Source organism: Callithrix jacchus, chromosome 12 (assembly GCF_049354715.1).
Source record: "Callithrix jacchus isolate 240 chromosome 12, calJac240_pri, whole genome shotgun sequence".
Lineage (NCBI taxonomy): Eukaryota > Metazoa > Chordata > Mammalia > Primates > Cebidae > Callithrix > Callithrix jacchus.
In genome coordinates this window covers 107,198,439-107,218,657 of record NC_133513.1, presented here as the reverse complement: position 1 = coordinate 107,218,657, position 20,219 = coordinate 107,198,439, and the positions used below count along the sequence as shown (strand labels likewise).

The 20,219-nt window shown below is 45.5% G+C and overlaps 1 protein-coding gene across 2 annotated transcripts in view; it reads right to left on the bottom strand.

Moving 5' to 3' along the window:
- The window catches only part of VWA2 (von Willebrand factor A domain containing 2), a 48,288-nt gene that overhangs the window by 13,796 nt on the left and 14,273 nt on the right, over positions 1–20,219 (bottom strand). For both annotated transcript variants that reach the window (XM_009010314.5, XM_009010312.5), the window contains exons 5-6: positions 13,999–14,108; positions 4,179–4,373 (exon numbers count right to left, since the gene is read on the bottom strand). In XM_009010314.5, the coding sequence (XP_009008562.3) occupies positions 4,179–4,373; positions 13,999–14,108 (305 nt within the window). The remainder of the gene's footprint in view (positions 1–4,178; positions 4,374–13,998; positions 14,109–20,219) is intronic.

Sequence of the window (20,219 nt, the reverse complement as noted above, 5' to 3'; positions counted from 1 at the left end):
CCACTGTACTCTAGCCTGGGCGACAGAGCAAGACAGTCTCAAAAAATAAATAAATTAGAAGAGGATACACAGTCAGTAATGCATCTAGAAGAATTCTGACCTTGAAAAGTGATCAGGGTGGACCAAGGTTAAACGATAGGCGAAAATCCTATTCATCTCTAAAATTCAGGTGTGTAAAATTTCCCATTCTCCTCTGAATGCACATAAAACCAACTCTCCTCCCAGGACCCAGGACTGAGCCCCGAGGGCACATGTGCACAGGAGAGGCTTTGCACAGCCACGACCTGTAGGCGGTGCTGCCAGCCCCAGAGCCCTCCACCCTCTCAACGGACTTTCTTACAAGCGGCCAGGTAATTCAGATGCTGAGCCAGAGCTGAGAACTGTCAGAGAAGGGGCTCAAAAGGGGGAAAGAGACTTGCTGCAGTGGCTCACACCTGTAATCCCAGTACTTTGGGAGGCTGAGGCAGGAGGATCGCTTGAGCTTAAGAGTTTGAGACCAGCCTGGGTAACACAGTGAAACCCTATCTCTCCAAAAAAAAAAGAAAGAAAAACAAAAAAATTAAAGATGAGCTGGGTGCTGTGGCACACAACTGTCGTCCCAGCTATTTGGGTGGCTGAGGCGGGAAGATCACTTGAGCCCGGGAGGTCAGGGCTTCAGTGAGCTGTGATCGTGCCACTGCATCCCAGCCTGGGTGACAGAGCAAGACCTTGTCTCAAAACAATAAAAAGTGGGAAAGAGACTGAACCCGTCTCAGTTTTTTGCTTTATTGCTTGTAGAGTTTCATGCTACCCTTGGCAGTGACCCTCAAACTCTGGTGGGCATCAGAGTCCCAGATGGCAGGATGAACTGCAGAGACGGAGACTCTCTGCCTCCTCTGAGTTTCTGATTCAGTGGTGTTGGGCCCCAGGGTGTGCCTTTCCAGCAGGCTCCCAAGTGATAAAGATACTGTGGTCCAGGGAGCACACTTTGAGAACTAGTGGCCAACAGCGACTCAGCCCTTCAGTGGGAGTGGGGAGGGGTGGGTCAGGTGGTCCCGGGAGCCCTACAGGGCCCTCAGCTCAGGCCATCCCCCACCCAAGGAATGGCTTCTCATGTCTCTAGACCAGGGCTGCTCAAAGGGCAATGGGTGGGCAATGCAGCTCCCTAAGCATTAAACACTGGTGCAGAGGGGACTAGCACAGACACCGAGAGGAAGCATTGAGAAACCAGACAGTGACGAGACAGTCATTTTTTATGTCTGCTGAATCAAATAATGATCATTTGAACTTACATTGTGTTTATTTGATTTTTTTTCCCCTAATTATTTTTATTTTATGAGATGGAGTCACCTTCTATCACCCAGACTGGACTGCAGTGGCACAATCTTAGTTCACTGTATTCTCTGCTTCCTGGATTCAAGTGACTCTCCTGCCTCAGCCTCCTTAGTAGCTAGGATTACAGGTGCCCACCACCAGGCCTAGCTAAGAAGAAAGAGGGGAGGGGAGGGGAGGGGAGGGAAGAAGGAAGGGAAGGGGAAGAAGGAAAGGAAGGGGAAGGAGGAGGGGGAGGGGAGGAGGGGAAGGAGGAGAGGGGAGGGGAGGAAGGTGGGGAGGAAGGAAAGGAGGGAGGGAGGGAGGGGAAGGAGACAGGGATTCCACCACGTGGCAGGTTCCACCCTCATGGACACGCATTTGGCAATGGTTATGCTGAAGGCACTGTGTCTGGCAGAGTGTGGGAAAGGGTGGGAAGCAGGCCATCAGGCAAAGTCCCTCTCTCCTCTCTCAAGGAGTTGATATTGCATATATTTGAGAAGACAAAAGAAGCCACTGAAGGATAAGGCAGGCTGTGTTAAACACCAACTTGCTGCTGATCACAACGATGATGACAATGATGTCATCACCATCTCCAGGACACGGCGCAATCCTGGATGTCCTCACCTTACTGGCCGCTCTTCATTCTCCATCACTCTACCTTCTTCCTCTCTCTGACCTGCACTTGCTGGCCATTGGTCATCTTCTCTCCCTGTCCCCACAACTTAGGTGACCTTATATTAGCTCTAAAAACCGCTTCAAATTTCAATCTCCATGCCTGTCCCCTCTTCCATATTCCAGATTCTCACACCCAACTGCCTGCTCGGCTCCCCACTAAGCTGTCCGACGCACACCTCAGACTTCCTCCGTCCGAAACAGAACTCGGTGTCCCTGGCTCTTCCCGCTTTGTTCTCTTTCCATGTCAGGAGATGGCACCACTATTTGCTCTGGGGCTCAAGTCAAAATCCTCAATTCTTCTTTCATACACCCACCTCCAATTCGGCAGCAGCCACTCATTGCTCTGCCTTCAAAACATATCCTAAGCCACACCAGGCATGGTGGCTCATGCCTGTAATCCCAGCACTCTGGGAGGCTGAGGTGGGTGGATCGCTTGAGGCAAGGGGTTCGAGACCAGCCTGGCCAACATTGTGAAACCCCATCTATACTTAAAAAAATAATAATAATAAATTAGCCAGGTATGGTGGTGTGCACCTACAATCCCAGCTACTCAGAAGGTTGAAGCGTGAGAATTGCTTGAACCCGGGAGGTGGAGACTGCAGTGAGCCGAGATCACACCAATGCACTCCAGCCTGGGTAACAAAGTGAGACTGTGTCTCAAAAACGGTAACAACAAACCACTGCATCCTAAGCTGAGGGCTGCAGCTGCTTCCCTTTAGGAGCCACCATGATCTCTTACGTGAGCCATGCTAAAAGCCTCCCAATCAGTTTCCCCTCTCCCCTTATTATTTCCTCTCCCACCCCTATCCTGTCAGGCTATTCTCTATACAGCAGTCAATGTGATTCTCTGAAGATATCATTCCCCTGTTTAAAACCCTCTGAAGTCTGTCATTCTACTCACAATAAACTCCAGCATCTTTTCCATGCCCACAAGTCTCTGTGGCTGACTCCCGCCTCTCCCACCCTTATTTCCTGTGTTTCTGCCGCTTGCTTGTTGGGCTTCAGCCCCTCCCTGGCCGTCTGGCTGTTCCTTCCTATAACACAGCAGCCTAGCTGCTGCCCCAGGGTCTTTGCACTCTTGCCATCCGCCTGCCTGCTTTGCCCTGCCTTCCCCTGATATTTGGAAGGCATATTGTTGACTTCACGCAAGTTTCTGCTCAAAAATCAATTTCTCAAAGAAGTCTTGACTGACCTCCAACCTAAATAGCTTTCCTCTCTATTCCCTATCATTCTTTAGCCTCTTACCCTACTTTATTTTTCCCTTTTGCATTTTACTTCCATCCGAAATGATATTATGTATTTATTCATAAACTTATTATCTAGTTCCTTTTCTAGAATGGAAACTCCATGAGGGCAAGGACTTTGTATTGCCTTTGTATTCCAAGGACCTAGAATAATGTCCAACATGAGAAAGACAACCCTGGATTTATTAACTGAGAAATTAAATAATGTAATAGAGATTTCTGTGTGCAGGCACAGTGCCCAGACCAGAGTCATTTCATGTAACACCCACAATAATTACTGGCCCACGACATAAGTCACATCCATTTTTAGGTTTAAGAGCATTAAGGATCTGTACCCCTCTCTCTTCTAGGAAACCCTATTTACCCAGCAGCTAGACAAATGGGGTAAATGGTGAGTAGCCAGACTCCCACTCCCCTGGCCCCAAGAGTAGGCTCTACCTCAGGCTGATGAGAATCTTTCCTTGGATTGTTAAGCTGGGGGAAGGGGTCTTTTCTCTCTAGGGTAGAGCTCTGGAGATGTGAGCTGGGGATCATCCACAGCTCCAGTTCCAGCTTCCTGAGAAAGTCAAGGTAAGCGAGGAAGCAACAGGCAGAGAACAGCACAGATGTGTGAAAGAATCTTGATGGCACTGAAGTCCCTGGCTCCTGCCCACCCCAAGGGACCCCTATCCCACCCAGTGAAATGAGATGATTCTATGAATTTCCATTTTTGCCCAAATAAATTTCAGCAGAGTTTCTGGCACTTGCAACCAAGTGTTCGAACAAAACCAAAGTCAGTGCAAATGCTTAGCCTTCCCAAGATTGGAGCTTCCTATGTGTGCACTGGAGCCAAAATGGCAAAGTGAGGAAAAGACAGATCTAGGGAAGGACCCAGATGGCTCTTCCAGTCCCCTCTCTTCCCATGGCCATGCCACGATCCCCAGGCTGACCACCTAAGGGCTGACCGAGGATGACTGAGGCTCTTACCTGGGAAACCTGACCCCCACAGCAAACACGGTGACACCCTTTTCCTTCAGCTGCTTGGCCGGCAGTGCCACGTGCCCCTGGGACTTCCCGTCAGTAATGATGATGAGGATCTGTGGCACAGAGGCATTTCTGCCTCCAGGGAACCCTCTGTGCAGAAGGTTTTTCAGAGCAAGTCCTGTCTCCGTGCGCCCTCCTCTGTGCACACCCAGAAAGAAAAAAGAAGAAAAGTGAGTGGTTCGGGGAGGTAAGGTTGGGATGAGAGCCTGAAATTGATGGGCTCTTCTGTTACTAGAGAAAGGTTGCTTTCTCCAACAGAGGCTGAAAGTGACAGTTCTACCATCTAAACCACAACAATGAACAGAAATTACTTTTTCCACGCACTTGAGATTCACCATGCACGTCTCTGTTGTATTCTGTAACGACATCATTCTTTGTGTGCTGGGCGTGTTTATTTTCTCCTCCCCGAGTGATGACTCCTCTGACGGCTCTTGTCATTTATCTAACACCTGCCTCCCATCTCCTTATCCTTGCATCATCTCCTTGCTACAGCTCAACATCTTGGGTTGGGAAAGCAGATAACTGAGCTTAGGAAAATTGTGTGAGGAAGGATCCATAGAGTGAAAGGCAGGGCTTCAAGGCAAGGGTGTGATGAGTCCTTTCTGTGATCCAGGCCTTTGTGGGCCATGTCCAAATTCAGGGTTGGGAGCTGGAAGGCTGAGCTGTCTGACCACCTCCAGGATCAGGGCAGGTTACAGGGGTCCCATCTCTTTGGGATGACAATGGTCCTCTATTGGCCATGGCTTGCTGAGAGTCTCTCATCCTCACAGCTCAGTTACAGGAACTTTTAACTGAGCCTGGAATCCCAGAGCAGGATCTCCACTAAATCTCAAATTAGGAGGCTCCTGTAAGCATCCCATCAGAGAGAGGACTGCCAGCTTTGAGTGTCAGCTGGACAGAACATAGTGACTCACTACAATGGATTTCAGGTTACTGAATTGTGAGTCAGTCCCTGTTGCAGCCAAACCATTCAGCAGATGGTAGCCCATGCAAACATGATCAGCAATGTGAGGCTGATGGAAATGCCGTGGTTATCAACTATACCCTCAGACAAAACCCTGTGGGAGCATTATTCTGAAATAGTGACTAACCACAGACTCTAGATAGGGGATACATTTATACTCAGACTGTACCAACCACCATAAATTAAGGCAATGCCAGCCCGGCGCAGTGGCTCACGCTTGTAATCCCAGCACTTTGGGAGGCTGAGGTGGACAGATCATGAGGGCAGAAGTTCAAGACCATCCTGACCAATATGGTGAAACCCTGTCTTTACTAAAAATACAAAAATTAGCTGGGCATGGTGGTGGGTGCCTGTAGTCCCAGCTACTTTGGAGGCTGAGGCAGAAGAATCACTTGAACCCGGGAGGCAGAGGTTGCAGTGAGTCAAAATTGCACCACTGCACTTGATCCTGGATGACACAGTGATACTCCATCTTAAAAAAAAAATTAATTAAGGCAATGCCTACCTTTAATTCAGCCCTCTATCTAGATAATGGTCATCCTTCTCATGTGAAGACATCCAGCTGACAAGAGGCATGGGCATTGCCCACTGCGTGTGTGTGTGTGTGTGTGTGTGTGTGTGTGTGTGTGTTATTTCTCATGCAAGTCTGACATGAGTCCTCTTTCCCAGGCATCTCTCCTGGTTGGCTCCTCTCCAAGCAGCTACTCAGAAATCCAGGCTCCTTTCATTTTGTGGGTCCACCTTCCTCTTAGTCCTCAAAATGCCCTCCATTCAGCAGGAAGACAGGGAAAGAGCATGATGATTGTGCTTGGGAAGGATTTATGGGCCAGGCCTAGAATACGCTTCGCTTCTATTGCTTTCTAACTTAAGCAAGCTCTTAAAAGGCAGTTTTCTTTGCAGTGCTCCATAAAGTTAAAAAATGTCCACAAGAGCTGACAATTCCTAGAATTACCAGTCTTGCCTATAATACACACACACACACACATATATATATAGACATTTGCATCAGTTAAAAATTCATTTACTTTTTTCAACCCATGAGTATTTACTGTGGATCCACTGGATGGAAGACAGTGAAATGGAGACAAAGAAATATAACCATGATTCCACCCCTTACAGAACTCCCAGTCTAGTTGACGAAATGGGATCCACAAGACGACAAGTCAATAGGAATGCAAGGATGCAATTGATAGGAATTCGGAGGAGCAGATTCATTGTGGGGCAGGGCTGTCAGGAATCAGGCTCCAGAGGGGAACGAGCTTATAAGTGGGGTCTTGGTGAATCAGCTGATCAGGAGAGGAGGAGTTCATTCTGATTACAGGAAGGGGCTCAAGCAAACACACAGGTGAGCAATGCAACCTGTGTTCTGGAGCTAGTGAGCAGAACTTGGCTTGGGCAATGGGTTTATCAAAGAAAAACAGAGCAAACCAACATGGATGAATCATGGAAGAGGAAGACGACACCAGCGTCAGTGACTGCCAGGTACCCCCTAACTCCTCTCACACCCTGCTGAATCACACATTAGACACCGAAGACCACCAACCCAGTTCGGATTCCCACTAATACTGTTTCCTTCACCAAAGAGCTCTTGTGTCTAAAGAGAGTGTTCCTCCAGAGCTCCTGGCAGGGCAGAATGGCTCCATTTCTAAAGGATAATATTAGCACTAACATTCCACTTTGTGCCAGACACTTCATACACCTGTTACTGAATGTAATCCTTACAAACATGGTAAAAGGCACTAATACTACCCACATTTAACAAACGAGGAAACTCCACTCAGAGAACACTAATAACTGCTAAAATCTCCTGGGCACTTAGCATGTGGCAGGCGCTGTGCTCAACCTATGTTTATCTATATATGCTTAGCATATTCTCATATGATTCTCACCACAGCTCTCTGGAATCGGGAGTCCAGAGAAGGGTCTAAGGTTATGCTACTCCTGAGTGGTGAAGGCAGAACTTGAACCCAGGGCCCTCCACTTCAAAAGCCCAAGTTCTTAAACTCATCAAGGCACCTGGCTCTCATCTGGCTAGCAGAGTCAGAACTGGAGTTGAAACCCAGTCTGGCTGATTTTGAAGCCGATGCTCTTTCCTCTCCAGGGGTCAGCTAAATCTGACCTGCTGCCAATTTTTGTCAAGTTTTATTGGAAAACAGCCACACCCACTGATTTGTGTACTGTCTACACAGAGACCATTGACCTGAAAATACTTAAAATTATTTACTATACAACATTTTACTGAAAAAGCTTACCAACCCCTGTTCTAAATTATCCTGCCTAAATGCTCACAAAACTCTCTTCTCATCCAAAGTCGAGGTGCTTCCGTGGCCTTGAAGCAACCTGTGCCTCTACCCACTGGCCAGTGAGCCCTATGGCCTCCTGGCTGTGTTCTTGGATCCTGAGGTTCTCAACCAGCCCTTGCCTTCTCTCCCAAAAGCCTCCCCCTCCCTTGTGGCCCATATGATCATTATCACTCTGCCTACAGATTCACAGCTTCAGGAGTGAAAAGAAAAAGCACTTGTTCCCACACTCTTTTCTGTTTCTCATAGGGGTCTGCCCTTGGCCCCTTCAGAGTTAAACTGTTTTTCCTTTCCATCTACCACCTGCAGAGCAAGGCTTGGGTTCTATCCAGATTTTATTTTCTTTTTGAGATGGAGCCTTACTCTGTCACCCAGGATGGAGTGCAGTGGCACATTCTCAGCTCACTGCAACCTCCGCCTTGCGGATTTAAGCAATTCTCCTGCCTCAGCCTCCCAAGTAGCTGGGATTACAGGCACCCACAACCAAGCCCTGCTAATTTTTGTATTTTTAGTAGAGATGGGGTTTCACCAGGTTGGTCAGGCTGGTCTTGAACGCCTGACCTCAGGTGATCCGCCTACCTTGGCCTCCCAAAGTCCTGGGATTACAGGCGTGAGCCACCATGGCTGGCCCGTTCAGATTTTCTAATGGTTCTGGGCCTCCCTCTTCACAACCATCAGCCTGTGGTTACAGAGAAAGTTTCAGGGACATCCACTGCAGTACATCAGTGTCCCATCCACTGCACATGCCTGCCAGCAGGTGTGTGCCCTTCACCTTGCTCAGCACAGTGACACTGACGCTGTCACCCTCTCTACCTCGGCACCCTGTGAAGGCTTCCCCACAAGAACCCTGTCTGCTGGCTTGAGACCAAGGTAAGGTGAGATTCCTCATGGCTTGACCTCTGAGAAGTGAAAAGAAATCCCTTCACTTACTCCAGGGAGCATTTCTGCCTGAGAGTCTATTCTGAGCTCATGGTCTACTTCCAGATAGGAGGGCTCTGAGGCCAGAGTCTCACCAGGATTTTTCTAATTTGTCTCAAATTGGACTAAACTAGGTTGCAAGTTGAAGGCGCACAGATCAGCTACTGTCTTGGGGGGTTTATGATTGCCATGCATGAACTGTTTGGGGGAGGGAGGACTAGAATCAAAACATTTTGCTATCAGTGCAGCCAAGTAATTAAGAACATGAGCTCCAGAATTGAAGGGGCCCAAATATTAGTTCTGCAATATCTTAGCAGATAAACTTGGAAAAGTTACTTGACCTGAGCCCCAGTATCCTTCCATGTTAAAAGGGGAAAGAAATAATGTAAGAGGATTAAATGCTGGGTCTAGCACCTCTGAGGACCTAGTGGGTGGCTGTTACCAAAACGAATCCACAGCAGCCTACTGTGAAGAAGTTTATCTTTTGAGTCTAGTCTCAAATTCTAGCACTCTTAAAAATGTCTCAGATATAGATGTTCAGGTCCTATTCCCTGACAATCTGTAACTTGGCCTGAGGTTCTAGATTTCAAACCAGCACTCCCTCCCCACCTCACCTCCGTGCAAGTCATTCTTATGTCAGTAAGTCATGAAACAGACTTTGAAAAATAGTTCCTAAGAAGCCAGGCACAGGGGCTCATGCCTGTAATCTCAGCATTTTGGGAGGCCAAGGAGGGTGGATCACCCGACGTCAGGAGTTCAACCCCCCCCCCAACATGGCAAAACCTCATGTTGACTAAAAATAATAATAATTTTTAAAATTAGCTGGGTGTGGTGGTGGAGGCCTATAATTTAGGTTATTGGGAGGCTGAGGCAGAAGAATCATTTGAACAAGGGAGGCAGAGGTTGCAGTGAGCAGAGATCATGCCATTGTACTCCAGCCTGGGTGACAAGAGCGAAACTCCGTCTCAAAAAAAAGGGGTGGGGTGGGGTGAAGAAAACCCACTGTAGGTACAGCTTTTTTTCTTTTTTCAGCAATAGACAAAAATCCTGGAATTAACCTAAATGTTACCTTTTAGGAGAATGATAAAATATATTTTGATAGCTGAACTTGGATTATTAAATAACCATTAAAAAGGAGCAATGTGAAAAATAATATAGCTTTGTGTAAAAGCACATATCAAATAACATTAAGAAAAAAAGTACAAAATACTTCGTAATTCTAACTAGCCTAAAAGCCATATTAAAACGTTAATGTGGTTTGAAAGGGGCCCAGGAAGGCTATAAAGGATTATGTGCTAAGGTAAAATGGGGACGAAGCTATGGAGAGAGTCCAAAACATTCAGCCACAGGAAACCCGGGGTTGTGCTCCTGTGAGATTAATGAAATGAGCAAGCCTGGGCAGCCAGTGGCCAGGAGCTCTGTGTATTCAGGAACCAATCACCAGCCAGGTCTTATCTTGATTTTATGTCATCATGGGGTGCAATGTTGGAAGGTTTGACTATAATATTTTTTAAACTTCTTGCAAAGTAGCAAGAACGTGGTTGTCAGAGTAGTTTCTTAGCTACCTCAAAACATGTTTTTGGGAGATTGCCTTGGTCGAGAAAGTCAAGTGTCCTGGGTTTGGGTCGAGCTGACCTCATCAGTCCAGCTTCCAACATTTCACTGTCGCTTGCTCGAGGGGATGGATACCCCATTCTCCTTGATGTGATTATTACTCATTGCATGCCTGTATCAAAACATCTCATGTACTCCATACGTATATACACCTACTATGTACCTATGAAAGTTTAAAATTTAAAAACAAAACTTCACTGTAGAAAAAGAAGCAAGTGCCCTGAAGAGGTCATCGCTCCCATTTGGTCCATGTTCCTCTGTTCTGATTCATAACAGCCTGTCTTCATTTTTAGTGTCCTCAGTGACCCCACAACTGGGGCCAAAAATCCGCGCCTCCTTTCCTTGTTTGTTGTCACTTACAGTTGTTCTGGGATCCATAAGTGCTAACCGTACACAGCCCCAGGAGAGTTGACCTGGTTCAGACACCCAAGAAGTCTTCATTCTCCACCCTCAGTGTCCTCAATCTTAGTGTGTCTCTGCATTTCATGTCATAAATAATGCTCTCAAGCCCCTAGTTATGACCTCAAGACAGCTGAAAAGAAGCTCAACTAATTATCTGGGGGGAGGCTGTGGGAGAGGGAGCATGGTGAGAAGTGGGAAAGGACAGCTGGGCGGGGCCTACGGAATTGTCAGTGTAACCCGCTGATCCTGGCCAGGGCACCTGTTTCTTCTCAACCTCAGTATCCTCCTCTGTATAATAATGAGATGGAATACATACTAGATGATCTCTAATGCTCCTTGGTCCTTTTTGGACCAATTCTTTGAGATTTGATTAGTTTTTCAGACAAGAGCAGAGCTGAATTCTTTGAGTCAAAGTCGCCCAAATGGTCTTTGACCTTGAGCCCTAAACTTAACCAGCCTTTTTCTTCTGAAAATGCATACTGCATGTAATGGGTAAAGTTTTTTTTTTAAACTACCTTATTGATATAACTTATACAACATAAAATTCACACTTTTAAAGTGTACAATTCAGTGATATTTAGTATATTCACAAAGCTGTGCACCCATCACCACTACCCAAGACCAAGGCATATTCTTTACCCCAAAAAGCAGCCCTGTACCCATTAACAGCCATTCCTCATTCCCTTCAGCCCTTGGCAACGACTCATTTACTTTTTATATTCATGGATTTGCCTATTCTAGACACTTCATAAAAAACAGAATCATATAGTATGTGTCCTTTTATGCCTGGCTTCTTTCACTTAGAATAGTGTTTTCAAGATTCCTCCATGCTATAGTGTGAATCAGTACTTCATTCATTCTTACGGCTGAGTAGTATTCCATTGTTTGGATATACCACATTTTGTCTATGCATATCAGTTGGACATTCTGTATTATTTTCATTTTGGAGCTGCTATAAATAACACTGGTATGAACATTAACATACAAGTGTTTTTGTGTGCACACGTTTTTAATTCTCCTGAAGTGGAATTGCAGGGTCATATGCTAAGTGTATGTTTAACATTTTGAGGAACAGCCAAACTTTTTTTCCAACGTGGCAGGCATCACTTTACAATCCCACAAGCAACAAATGAGGGCTCTGTTTTTTTTCACGGCCTTATCAACACTTGTTTTTGTCAGTCTTTGAGCCATCCTAGTGGCTATGACATGGTAGCTCACTGAGGTTCTGGTCTGCATTTCCTTAATAGTTAAATGATGTCGACAATCTTTTTGTGTACTAATTTACCATTTGTCTATCTTCTTTGGAAAAATGTCTATTTACAAGGTGTTTTTGTGAGGTGATGAAAGTGTTCAAAAATTATGATAAAAGTTGCTTAACTCCATAAATATACTCAAAACCACTGCATTGTACATATGTAATGTGTTAACTTTATGGCATATAAAACATATCTCCATAAAGCTGTTTTTAAAAAGTTAGTGTGGATAACAGTCATAGGGAAGGGTGGGGAGTCTTTTAAAAGCGCAGATTCCTGGCTAGGCATGGTGGCTCACACCTGTAATCCCAGCACTTTGAGAGGGCAAGGCAGGTGGATTGCTTGAGCTCAGTTCAAGACCAGCCTGGGCAACATGGCAAAACCCCATCTCTACAAAAAACAGAAAAATTAGCCCAGTGTGGTGGTGCATGCCTGTAGTCCTAGCTACTTGGGAGGCTGAGGTAGGAGGATGGCTTGAGCCAGAGAGATGGAGGTTGTAGTGAGTCAAGATAGGGCCACTGCACTGCACTCCAGCCTAGGCAACAGTGAGACTGTTTAAAAAAAAAAAAAAAAAAAAAGCACATATTCCTAAATATACCAAGAGCAGAGAATGATTCCACAAACCTGGGAGGAAGCACCTGCACTGTGTGTCTTGGTCAAAGATATGGATCAAGGTTGAGACCATTCTCTGTAAGAAATCAATTATTGGAGGCCCCAAGGGCACAAAGGCTCCTGGGGAAGAAGAAAAGGCGGATGTGCACTAATATATTGTTTAAACACATATTAATGAGCTCTTTCCTTTTGTACTTTCTTGCATGATGACTTGCCCCTTAATCTGTTCAAGGGCAGAGGAAGGGGCTGGGATAGATAGTCTCAGGTAAAAGTCAGTGAGGGTTCCTAGGACATTCTTGAGGCCTGCAGGGCTCCCAGAGTACCTCCTGTACCCATTGTGGGGCCTCAGGCTTCTTGAGGCCACTCGTAGACCTACAGAGGCCTGCAACTGGGAAAAAGTGCTCAGAGCTCAGGGCCTTTGCAATGGGAGGAGACAGCCATAAATGGCTGTGACATGGACTTTGGAGGGCTTCAGTGGATACTAGTACAAGGGGCAGCAGGAGCCCAGAGTGAATCCAGAGACCAGAGTGGCAAGGGGCAAATCAAAGTCATTTTTCTGTGAGGGTTTGGAACATTACGTATGTGTGTCTGTATATATATACACGTGTAAATATGTGCATGTGTATATATGCATATATCTATGTATCACATGTATATTTATATGTGTACATATAATATATAAAATATTTATACACAAAATATAGGTGTATAAAAGCATGAGTGTATACACACACATATTCAGATGAACACATCAACTAACTTATAATGTGAGTAAACATATGACTATACATATATTTAGGAGGTGATATTGTTTGGATGTCTGTCCCCTCCAAATCTCATGTTGAACTGTAATCACTCCTACCAGGCCCCAGACCTACCAGACCTAGGGCCTGGTGGGACGTGTCTGGATCATAGGGGCAGATCCCTCATGAATGGCTTCGCACCAACCCCTTGGTGATGAGTGAATTCACATAAGATCCCATTGTTTTAAAATGTGTGGCCCCGCCTCCTCTCTCTTGCTCCTGCTCTCATCATGTGATGCATGTGCTCCCCCTTTGCCTTTCACCATGACCGAAAGCTTCCTGAGGCCCTTACCAGGAGCAGATGTAGGTGCTATACTTCCTGTATAGCCTGCAGATGAGCCAACAAAAGTTCTTTTCTTCATAATTTACCCAGCCTCAGGTATTTCTTTATAGCAATGCAAGAACAGACTAACACATTAGGTGTGTATATGTCTGAGCACATAACCAGATATTCACAATTTGTAAAGCACTCTCAATAAGAGGGGCACATACTCTTTTTAGACCACAAAAACGAGGCTCAGAGAAGTGTGGTCAACTGTCCAGCTGCAGTGGTCACAAGGGACAGAAACAGGACTAAGACTTAGTGTTCTTCCTGTCCCTTCAGGCTCTAAACCCTATTTGTGACCTTCAACAGCACTTTCTCCTGGGAAATTGACAACTATACATCACAGCAGCAATTTTTTTGCTTGCATTTAAATTCCCACCTGGGACATTATCATGCAATAAGGAGGGGCAGCCTTGAGAATGGAATTCGCATGACTCTCTGTGCCCAGCTGGGCTCCTATAGGCAGCCCACAGTCCTCTCTGTGAGCCCAGAGCAGGGCCAAACCCTTCAAGGGAGTGATTTTAAGAGTAGCTGGCCTCACCGTAACCACAGCAGTGTCTGATCATACATACTTGAAAATCATCCTCTTGATTTTTGCCTTCACTTCCTGTTGGGTTGAAAATGAATCCAAGGGGAATTCCAGATGAGGAGTGGAACTGAACTGGAATGCTCCCACTCTGACCTGTAGGAGGAGACAGGGGGTTCAGGGCCCTGAGACTGGGATCGAGTCAAAAACATTCCTAAGAGGAAAGAAGGGGCAGGAAAGGTTAACAACCCTGCCTCCTACCCACTCAACACACACCAGTGCCACCAGAGCGTTCTCCAGCTCCCTCGAAGGCGGCTCCAAAGACTCATTTGAAGAATCTGGAAAAAAACCGCCAAATCTGTTTGTGTTCTGCACTGACAACCCCCAGTTCGTTCTTCTTGACTTACCTCCTGCTAGGCAGCTGAACATTCTGGCAGCTTTCTCAGCTGAGTTTGTGCATCTTTAGGGCAGGGTCTCTGCTCACTTTTACCAACTGCCTCCCAGCTGCCAGTGCTGTCTTGAGCAGTTTCATGCACTATCTCATTTAATCCACGGAGACACTATTAACACCCACAGTATGGTTGGAGAAACCCCAATGTGGAAGACTGGTCCAAGGCAAGGGCTTACGTGCCCAGGGCTAGTAAGAAAGGCAGCCAGGTCATTGGACTTTGTGCCTGTGGTCTTCCCTAAGGCCCAGTATACCTCCTGCCTTCTCAGCAGCCAGCACAGGCCCGTAGCAAAATGCTCACTGACCCAACTGGCGCTGCTGCAGAAGCTAACCACAGTCCCCATCACTGGTAACCCATCACTGACCACAGCCACCCACAACCCGGTCCTTCACTGGGTGGTCAGACCCACCAGGGCTGCTCCTGCCAAGCCAGAGAAAGGCCAGGTCTCTAGACCACAGTCAGACTGGGGGGACAATCAGCATCCACAACTGAGACAACCAGTATTGGTTGGGGCTGAAGTTCTTCCGTAATGAAGGAGTGAGAACACTGGTGAATCCACAGAGATTGAGTGTCCTAATTGAGGAAGCCATAGGAGATCCAATTCCTTGCAGAACTGGAGAAAAGACACGGAGTAAAGTTGCTCTCTGGATCCTTAAGTCACTAGCATGTCTTGAGCAGAGAAGGCTATAAATATTCAGGTTTCCTCCCAAGGCCTCAAGCCCTGCACTGAATCCTTGGTTCTCCAAAACCCCTGGAGAAATGACATTCTGTTACTATTCTCAAAACCAATCCCAGTTCTGGCCAAGACTGCAAATGGGCCAAGTGAGTCATGTTTAAACAATGATGCTGCCTTCTGCTCCCCACTGGAATTCCCTCACTGCCGTTCCCTTGACAGGCCTGGGACTTGGGAGATGATGGAAATGCCCTGCCACACCAGGCCAGCTGCATCTGCTCCAGATCAGTGGGGTAGGGTTCCCTTTTGCACCCAGGATGCTCTGGAGAGAAGCTGGTGGGTACTGTCAGCAGGAAGAAATGTCAGTCTTCAGAGGGCATGTCGGGGAGGTGGACACAGGAAAACAAAGCCACGTCTCAGGAAGAAGCTTCTGGGAAGGAGCTCTTCCTAGGTTTTCCTTGAAGTTAGTGTATGATTAAAAAGGGGCATCTCAAACCAGGGGGAAAAGATGATTCAGTCAGTCAATGATATTGGGACAACTGGAGAGCAATCTACAATAAAATAAAGAATAAACTACAAATGAATTCAAGATTTTGGTGTGAAAATCTAAATATGAAAGTTCTAGAAAAACTCGGGAGAATTTCTAAAATTTCAATGTGTAAAATACCTTACTTTCTATTTAAAATCCAGAAACCGCTGGGCGTGGTGGCGCACACCTATAATCCCAGCACTTTGGGAGGCCGAGGCGGGTGGATCACGAGGGTCAGGAGTTCAAGACCAGCCTGGCCAATATGGTGAAACCACTTCTCTATTAAAAAATGAAAATAAAAAAAATCCAGAAGCCATGAAGGAAAGATTAATAAATGTGACTGCATGAAAAAAAAAAAAAAAAAACCCAACAACTTGTACAGGACAAAACATACCTTAATGGAATGAAAGAAAAAGGCAAAATGGAAAATTTATGTGCAATTCATGTTAAAGGGTTAGCTCCCTCAATATATAAAAGAGTATCTGGGAATCAACATATAAAAAACCAACAATCCAACAGAAAATGGGCAAAGGATATAAAAAGAGATCACAGAACAGGAAATACAAAATAACTCTAACAGAAAGATACCTGGCCTCACCATAATAAAATAGCATTTTTCCCCATCTGTTCAGCAAAAAACCAACTGCAATATTTACAGGTTTAAACAACTGTTCTGAAACATTGCTTGTAGAAATGTAAATTGGTACAGCATCCACGGAGGGCAAATTGTTAATATTTATTGAAAATTTTAAATGCACAGAGCTACTGGAAATTTATCCTACTTCCACACGTGAAATGATGTTATTTACGAGAGCACAGTATATTTGTAACAGCAACTATCCATCAACAGAGGTTAATTAGACCTTGATAAATCCTTATGCTAAAACATTTTAATGAGCTGTAAAAAAGTTATGCCTGTATACAGATATGGAAAGATTTCCAAGAAAATGTGAGGAGGAAAAGGCGTGAGAGAACAATGTGTCTACCAGGCTATCCTTTGTGTAATAAGGGAGAAAGAAGAATATATATTCATCTTGCCAACAGTGATGTTGGAAGGGACTCAAGAAAACAAGTTGAGGGACTGGGCAAATGGAAGACGTGTGGGCGAGAGGGAGGCTTTTCACTGTACATCTTTTTATTGAACCCATGTGAATGAATGAATTAGTTGAAAAAAATAACCTCCTCTGAGACCAACAGCTGGGTGTATTTACTTGGGTTAAACAGGAAGAATATAACTTCAAAACAAGAAGGAAGCAGCTTAAGTCAGTAGTTAAGGCATTTTGTTTAATTGGTGGTTTGGGAACCAGATAGTTGCCTTTTATCTTTAGTTTACTGTATAGTCAGAAACAGGTCCGCCCAGCTGTCTCAGCACGCTGTAATCACTCTGCCCCAGTCATTACATTAGAGCCAGGAAGTGAAGTTCTTAGCTTTCAAGTGTTAAGAGGAAGACTTCAGATACCTTAAATCCATCTCAACAACAGAGCATCCATAAAAGTCTTAATTTACAGCTACTCGACATTTCTTCTTGAAAACTAAAGTTAAAGACAGTAAAAACTGGGCACAAATCAAATCCCTTGTACACGGAGACAACAAAAATACAAAAACCACAGCAGCAAAAACGTAAAACCTGCAGCCACGAGTCAGACTGACCCACCTTAAATCACCCTCATGCAAAATCCCTTCTGCAGCATGCCAAGGGCTCCACTTGACCTTGGAGCTCAAGACACTAACTCACTCACCCAAGCAAGCACTCAATTCCTCTGCTTCCCAAGTCTCGCTGCGAGCAAGTTTTTCTCAAGTTAAGCCCAAATCTAACTCCCTGAACACCCAGACTCTACCCTTAAAAAACAGAGCCATTGTCCTCTCTCTTTTACATGAAAATAATAATCAGGTTCCCTCATTTGTAGAAGTTTCCAGGCCTCTGGCTGTCCTGGCTCCCTCTCATGGGCACTGACTGTTCTGTCCACATCTAACCAAAAAATCAGCCCCCAGGACTCAATGACCCTTTCTACCTGTGGTCCAGCAATGTCCCGGTTAAGTTCCCTGAACTCGGGGATCTGTTCCCAACAGCATCAGCCAGGAAATTTCTTGTCATGGTTTTCTTACACCGCTCCCTCCACACACACATACACTGCCGCACTGCTGGCCATTTGCTATGTGATAGCAGGGTATGAATGCTGAGGGTCAAGGCAAACGGCCTAATGGAGCAAGTCCTGGGCTGAGAGTCAAAAGCCCCAGTTCTTTCATACTTAACTCTCTCCTGAGGTTGCTGTGTGACCCTCGGCTGTCACTTAGCCTCTCTGAGCCTATTCCTTCATCTGTGAAACATGCACTAATTATCCATAGGACTCTTCATTCCCAACTTGCCAACCCCAGGGTCTCCAGGCTACTCATTTCAGGACACGCTACATCAATGCCAAGTTCAACAGTGTTTAATCGTTATACTACCTCCTTCATGAATAACTAGTGATGCTTTATAAGGTAGACTTTTAAAAGCAGGGTGCTGTGCAGAGGATGGTGGGGAAATGGCATTTCTTGGCCCTGGCCCTTTTAGGGTCTATGCTGGGTTAACATCATGGCTAGAAAACTTCTGGGCTGCTTGTGCCTAGCTTGAATGATGGCTGCTATGGATCTTCAGAAGCAAGATGTTCTCAGGTACAGGAGTGTGCTCCAGCTCCCAAAATGCCACCGCATTCTGCAGAAAATCTGGCCCTCGTGAAAAGCCACTGATGCTCCTAAATCCTAGAGGTTTTACTAGGATTAATCTACCAATGTTATCTTGGAAAACCACTTTCTTCCTCAACCTGTATGCAACTGGTCTCTAATCCAAGTAATTACAGCTTTTCCCGACTACAAGATTCTCAATTTTTAAGTTGACTTTTGGGTAGGTTCATGTGATTCAAAACCCAGAAAATATTTAAGTTTGTACTGAGGAGCCTTTTCTGGCCTTGTGCCCTATCAACTCACTTCCTAACCTCCCCCTCAATGAAAAGCAGTTTTCAGCCTCTTGAAAATTCATCCAAAGTGGATGCAGGTACAAGAAAATACAAAGATAGATCTTCATTCATCCCCCCTTATTTTTTACATAGAAAGTAACATGTTATACACACCATTTGCACCTTACTTTGACACTTCATTTGTTCTGGTGTTTTTCCGTAACACAGAGCTTCCTCACTCACTTTCTGGAATTGCCTAGTGTTTCAATATATGCATGCATCATAATGGATTTATCTGTCCCTCCTCAATGTACATCTGGATTGCCTGAAACCTTTTTTTTTTTTTTGGAGACAAAGTCCCACTTCGTCGTCAGGCTGGAGTGCAATGGTGCGGTCTCGACTCACTGCAACCTCTGCCTCCGGGGTTCAAGCAATTCTCCTGCCTCAGCCTCCTGAGTAGCTGGGACTACAGGCACGCACCACCATGCCCAGCTAATTTTCGTATTTTTTAGTAGAAACGGGGTTTCATCACGTTGGCCCTGATGGTCTCAATCTCTTGACCTCGTGATCCGCCTGCCTCGGCCTCCCAAAGTGCTGAAATTACAGGCATGAGCCACCGCGCCCAACCTGCCTGAAATCTTTTATAGTTACACACATAATGCTGCAATGAGTAACTCTATAGGTTACTATTTTGCATGGGCGTGAATATTTATAGAATAAATTCCTTTATGTAGAATTGCTGTGTTAAAGGGTCCAAGCCTTTGTAACTGGAATGAATACTACTGGATTCCCCCCTAGAAGCTGCACCATTTCACACTCCACCAGTAGTTTATGGGAACACCAGTTTTTTCAAGATTTGCCGATGAAGCATGTCACCCAATTTAGGATTTTTTTGCTAACCCAGTAGGCAAAAAATTGTACCTTAGGCAGAGGGTTTGCTGACGCTCTCAGTGAGTGAGGTTGGGCTTCTTTTCCTATGCCTAAAGGCCTTCTGTGTTTCGTTTTCTGGGAACTGCCTGTGTTCCTTGCCCCTTTTTCTATTGGATTGTTCAAAAAATGCCTCTTTTAGAAATAAAAGCCACAGCTACCACTCTCTGCTATATTTAAGACTTACTATTTTAAGAACAAGAAATGAGAACATTGGCTGGATTCATTCAGGCAGTAGTAGATCCTCTCACGTGCAAGAGAGTGTAGGAGCTGCGCTTCATATTTAGTCTGCTGAGGTAGTAATAGCTTAGTCTGCTTAGCATGTTTCCCTTTCCCATTGTTCTGCAAACACAACCTCTCTTTCTAGAAGAGAGTCTAATCCACTCCCTACCCCTAAAACATGGCAGAGCTCTTAAGGTCTGGCCGGAAACTCTCTTCCCTCTGACTACTGTAATTGGTCAGTGAATTATCATGTGACCTAGGCCTGCCCAATCAGAACCCTCCCTAGGACTTTGGCCAGATCTATAGAGAAAGAAGTCTCTTTAATTTTTACTGGGGTCACTACCTTGAAGAACAATGCAGGACAACTTGGCTACATCAGGAAAACCTGGCTGGGAAGGAAGTCAACCAAAAGAAAACAAAATTGAGAGATGGGAAAAAAGAGAAGAATGTCTCATAGCCTCAACTCAGCCCTTGGATCCCACCATGCTTGGAACCAGGATTCAGCCCTTTGGTCTTCCCAGCTCCACAAGC